This window comes from Bombina bombina, chromosome 1 (genome assembly GCF_027579735.1).
Source record: "Bombina bombina isolate aBomBom1 chromosome 1, aBomBom1.pri, whole genome shotgun sequence".
Taxonomy (NCBI): domain Eukaryota; kingdom Metazoa; phylum Chordata; class Amphibia; order Anura; family Bombinatoridae; genus Bombina; species Bombina bombina.
The window spans coordinates 1,540,428,318-1,540,434,775 of NC_069499.1; the positions used below are offsets into that span (position 1 = coordinate 1,540,428,318).

The window sequence follows — 6,458 nt, forward strand, 5'->3', positions numbered from 1 at the left end:
CAAAAACACCCCTACATCACATGCAAGCATTTTATTTTTTAACAACTTAATAGCAAAATAAATATTTTTAGATTTACTTTCAGGAAATGTGTTTATTTGTTCAGAGGTTAAACCAGAACTTAACAAAACCATAACTGTTTGTTAAATGTATAGTCAATACTCGTATTGTGACAACACTTTAATACCTTAGCAATGCTAAGCACTCTCTACAAGCAAAGAACATTTAAAGTGAATGTCAAGTTAAAGCGATTACCTAAAGTGAAACGATAGCAGTTAAAAAATGAATGAGAGTTTCATTCATGAAATCTTTAGTATATACTTATCTTCATAGATATTTCACTATAAGCACTATACGGATAGAGCTGATGCTCCGGTCACCATCTTCAGCAATTGATTAACAGATGACTCATCTGCAATCAAGTAATCATTGTTTCCCTCCAGGCAGTGCCGTTAGTGCAATGGGGCTGACCCCCGCGGGGGAGAAATAACGATTCATTTTTTAACTGCTATCGTTTTACTTTAGGTGATCACTTTAACTTGACATTCACTTTCATACAAGTTTTGTCATTCCTAATACTAATATGCAGAAATAGTTATCAGCAATTCAACAACTAAAATGTTTTATTTTATCTCTTCTAGAAGAATATAATATTTATGGAGAACCAAAAATCCACAAAATAATATAATATTTATGGAGAACCAAACATCTACAATACACTTCTATATGGTAGCATTTTCCAGCAATGGGGACAAGAAACCTCTACTTTCAATCTTCTTTTTCTTTTTATATATAAGTGGTTTACTATGGAATTTAGTGATAATTATTGTAGTATATATGGATAACCACCTGCATACTCCCATGTACCTGTTTCTAGGCAACTTATCACTTGTAGACATCTGTTCCACCACAATCACTCTCCCTAAACTTATAGACATTCTACTAACTGGAAAGAATATGCTGTCCTTTGAACATTGCTTTACTCAGATGTATTTTTTCACATTTCTGGCTGTCACAGAAACTATTCTATTGTCCTTCATGGCATATGATCGATATGTGGCAATTTGTAACCCTTTACGCTATCATGTTATAATGAATAAGGAAACATGTGTCTTGATTTTGAGTGACACCTGGATATCCGCATGTGTGAATTCAATTTTTCTCACCAGTTTTGTTTCTTCATTAGATTTTTGTCAGACTCATAACATTTATCATTACTACTGTGAGATTAAAGCTCTGGCTAACATTGTCTGTGCTGGCACAAAATTTAACATTGTATTTTTTGTAGAGACATTGTTAGTTGGACTGTTTCCATTCTTGCTTAGTTTAACATCTTATGTCAAAATCATTTCCAGTATTTTGCGTATAAAGTCCATTTTTAGTAGAAAGAAAGCCTTTTCTACCTGCACCTCTCATCTTACTGTAATAATGATTTTCTATGGCACTATTTTGTGTGTTTATTTAAGGCCACCCTCTGAAAACGCAGAGGTATTAGATCAGGTGTTCTCTGTGCTGTACGCGGCAGTTACACCCATGTTAAACCCTCTAATATATAGTCTTAGAAACAGAAATGTAAAGACTGCTCTGATGAGGATTCTACAAGGAAAAAACAGAGAAACCACTTCTGTAAAATAGAAACAGTATTCTTAATGGGATAGGAAAGTCAAAATTAAAGTTGCATGATTCAGATAGAGCATGTGATTTTAAAACACTTGTAAATTAACTTCTGTATTCAAATATGCTTTGTTCTCTTGGTATCCCTTGTTGAAATAGAATATCCTACACTAGTGGGAGCTAGCTGCTGATGGTGCCTGTACGGATTTGTCTCTTGTGATTGGCTAACTAGATGTGTTCTGCTAGCTGCCAGTAGTGCAATGCTGTTCCTTCAGCAAAAGATAACAAGAGAATTAAGCAAATTTGATAATAGAAGTACATTGGACAGTTGTTTGAAATTGTATGTTCTATCTAAATAATGAAAGAAAATGTTGGGGTTTCCTGCCCCTTTAATAGTCTTTATTATTCTGTGGAAGAAAAAAGCTATGGAACTAATATACATTGTTTGTTTTCACTATGCACTAATTTGAATTTGGTGGACAATTAGTACACTTTACATAAAACTGCTGGGATTCTGGGTAATCCAAAGCCTCAGCACCTTAATTGTACTGTAAAGTCAATATTAAACTTTTGTGATTCGGATTAATCATACTTAGGCTCAGGAGCATCAATGCACTACTGGGAGCTAGCTGCTGATTGGTTGCTATATATGCCTCTTGTCACAGGCTTATCCAACTCCTGACATTGGCTCATCCGATGTGTTCAGCTAGCACCCAGTAGTGCATTACTGCTACTTCAACAAAGGATATCAATATACCAAGAGAATAAAGCACATTTTATATTAGATGTAAATTGGAAAGTTGCTTAAAATTGTATGTTTTATCTAAATTATTCAAGAAAAAAAATAAATGTGTTTATTGTCCCATTAATAGATGTCTTTCATCAGACATGGCTTAAGATGAACTTATTAACTCTTGAAACCAGACTGTTATCTGTGAACACAAGCTGTCTTCTATATGCCACATGAGGGCTGAGACCAAAGTTAAGAAAGAACCATATACAACAATTTATAATGCTGTCCATGTGCAGTATATTCTGCGAGTGAAATTATGCAAACATACATTTGAACCTTCATAAAGAAGAGCAAAACGGCACTACCTAAAGTAGTCCCCTATTTTAATAATCGTTGGATATTATTAGTAGTTCCAAACATCGCTATTCATTAATAAGGGCTAGCAATGTGGGAATCACATTGCAAAAAGCGTGTACATATTAGCACTCAACTACTTATATTAACTGAAAGGGCAATAGTATGTGTTTACCTAAACACAGGAACAAGAAGGTCAGGTTTAAAATTTAACTTTTATTAAATATATATTAAAATAATAAAGGTCACATATAAAAACACAAATGATACATGCACTGATGCAACTTAGGTGATCCAGGTATCAATAGAATTTATTGATTTATAATTAATAAGTTAGATTTATAATTAATTAATAAGTTAGATTTAACTGGGCTGCTACAGATATTATCAGTCTTTACTTTCAGAAATGTATTAATTGCAACAATATTGAGCTTTAATTCTGTAGGTGACTTAACCATACTATACTTAACAGGGTTATAACTAGCCCAACAAGGGAACAGTATCTGCTCCATTGGAGAATGTGTTTATCTGAATGTAGCCACATTTTATCAGCATATCGCTGACATTACGATTTTCTACTCATTACTCAGTGTACACACATCAAAATATAGATACCCTTGTTCGGATATTACTTACATTTTGTGTAATACCGGAAAGGTGACTTATTTAACCATAGCAAGGAAAAAAAGGTATACTCCGCTCAAAGTTAAAACATAAAACATAGTCTTTATTGGGCATTTGGATTAAAGTCAGCAAAAACTTGGAAAAATAGCAGCCAAACAAGATGGTGTCCAACGCTGTACAACTGGCTTACGCGTTTCGGCTTACACCATAGTCATAGCCTGGCTGTTGTAATACTCCTACTATCTATATATAGAATAAAATTGTGCTATTGGTTAAGAGCAGAGCACATGGACACCACCCCCACCTGAGTAAACAGCTGTTTTAGCCGATCCAGATAGACATATGTTAAGAATAATTATAAAGGATGCACAAATACATGTTATTAGTAGTTATAAGAAATAAATGAAAGGTAAAAGTTTTATACTTCAGTAGCAGTAAGAACAACATTTTTCCACCAATGAACATACACTCACTGAAAATATTTGTATATAGTAGTACCTACATTCATGTGTTGTCTCTTCCTTGATAGGGGTATTTATCATTAATCTATTAGCAGAGGTTTTTTGAGGACATATATGAAAATAATAGGTATAGTTAGCCTTGCTACTTGGGTCATGTTCAAAGAACTATACTATTTCTAAAATACATTATTTACATACAGAGAAAACCAATAACTGATCAAGCATTTGTTCTATTTTTTGTTGGTGTGATGTGTACTAGTTTATGTACATAATAATGGTTATAGTTATTAAATAATGGTTATAGTTATTAAAGCCATATTTATATAGGGATTATACTGAGAGGTTCAAGATATATTTTAAAATTCAAAATTAGAGGAACAGAATATGAGATATGAAATCAGAAATTCAAAATTTGTGTTTATGAGAGTGTAGATACCAGAGGCTATTCCCAGAAATTAATCAGGTCGCAGCGAGAGTTTAGGCCCTCTGGAACCCTGGTCCTCAACTTGAACATCCAAAAGGCCTCTCTCTTTGCCAAAATCCTATCAATGTCTCCTCCTCTCTTAGGTTTCAATACCCTCTCAATAGCACACCATTTGAAAGCTCACAGTTGTGTTTTTCTACAAAATGGCGTTCAAGGGGAGTTGATAGTATACCTTGACCAATGGTGGAAAAATGTTCCCTGATTCTTGTTTTTATATCTCTGGACATGAGTCCTATATATTGGACCCAACATTGTTCACATTTAATCATATATATGACCTGAGTGGTCATACAGTTCATACAAGATTGTATGTTGAAAGTCTCACCTGTTATAAATGAAGTGAAAGTTTTGGTCTTATCAATATGTTCACAAGGTTTGCATTTTTTATGTCCGCACCCATACATCCCTATACTTGTAAGCCATGAACTAGTTGTAGTAGTTGTCTGTTGTTTTAATTGAGTTGGCGAAAGTGTATTCCCCAATGTACAGTTTTTCCTAGTACTACATCTAATCCCTTCCTGGACGACTCCCTTCAAATGGTCATACGCTGCTAGGATGGGAAAATGTTCTCTTATTATAGATGCTATCTGTGGAAACTGGGCACTATAGCTAGTTACAAAGTTGATTCCCTTAAAGTTGTTAGTACTCTTTACACTTCCCTGTATAAGGGACTCTCTTGATATAACATCTACCTGTTTTCTAGCCTTTGTGACCACTTGGCATGAGTACCCTCTATCATTAAGTCTTTTAGTGAGATCTTGTGCTTGTTTGGTATACTTTTTCTTATCCGTACAATTCCGTTTAAGATGGATGAATTGCCCTTTGGCCACTGCCGCCGACGTGCGCCTGGGATGGCAACTCCTTCCATGTAGTAAAGAGTTGCCTGAAGTGGGTTTCCTATAAGTTTTTGTAACGATCTTGCCTGATGTTCCCATTAGAGTGAGATCCAAATAATTGATAGAATTCGACTGAGTCTCAAAGGTAAACTTTAGACCAATCGAATTACTATTCAAAGTGTCCACAAATTTTGGAATGTCTATAATAGAACCATTCCAAATGGTATGATGGGCGAAATTCGCCCCATCTCTGTTCCACATCTTTGGAGATAGAAAGTTCCCTGAAATTTGAAAAAAATATGAGTTAACAAGAATTTTAATACACTTAAAATAAACTCCTGAAAATCCAGCAAAAAGTCAGTGAAATTTGATTAAAAGAGCGAAATTGGGAAGACTTCTGGTGGGCGGGCCAAGGAAGAAGCAGCTTGGAGAGAGAGCTCCGGAGCTGACTGCTTTTAATAAGTGTTTTATACCCTACTCTAACACCCTTATTGTGGGGATACTTCATTCTCCTGAAGCCTGGGTGCCCTCCAGCCTTGGTACACTGGGTACCCGGCAATTTCAAGCACTGGCTCATTACAACTGCCCCCGCTGCAAGTCCGACAGCACATGCAGTGCATAGATATAAAGTAGTGGGGCAGATCAGAACTTTCGCCCATCGGTTGTGTAGGGGGGAACCCGAAGGAGGACTGAGGACGGTGGGACCGCAGTCGAAGCAGAGTTTTTTAGCCCCAAGGTGAAATCTCGGTTTAGCCGCGGTGAGAGGAGCCGCCCCCCCCCAGCCACCCGCACGTCTAACAGACAGGCCACGCGGGGAGAGAAGGATAAGCCTAAGTAACACGGCTGAAGGAGCGGAGGCAATCAGATATACCCAGGGAGGATCATTACAGGTACGGAGGTCGGAGTTACTTACCAGTGCCGCCTAGTGACTCATTGTTTTTGACGGCTACCTTTTTGAGGCGAGAAAACGCCCGGACGCCATCTTGCCCTACACACAGCTGAGCGGCGGGGCTCTCCTCCCTCGCATAGCAGCTCGAAACAGACTCCGGAAAGGGCCTAGACAGCATTCCATCTATGGCTGTTGGGACATACTGTGACGGATCTCCCGGCTCCGATTCAAGACTCGGGTAAGATACACCTTCTGTACCCTCACATAAGTCCTCCCGCTAGTGTTAAGAAACTTTTGCATAATACAGGCTGGACACTGCGAGTGTATTGTGGCTCCATACTACAGACAGCTCAGATACAAGTTAAAGGGCTCAGCAACATATATGAACTGTTGGGGCTTGAACAGGCATACAGATATACACAGGGCCCTGCTTTACTTTAGTTGAGACAGTGTCTACTGGGGTTC

The 6,458-nt window shown here is 37.2% G+C and overlaps 1 protein-coding gene across 1 annotated transcript; it reads left to right on the plus strand.

Annotated features, from left to right (window-relative positions):
* Positions 1-691: 691 nt before the first annotated feature.
* Positions 692-1,633, plus strand: LOC128667059 (olfactory receptor 1M1-like). Its single transcript, XM_053721947.1, has one exon. It carries the CDS (start codon positions 692-694, stop codon positions 1,631-1,633), a length of 942 nt encoding a protein of 313 aa, XP_053577922.1.
* The last annotated feature ends 4,825 nt before the right edge of the window (positions 1,634-6,458 follow it).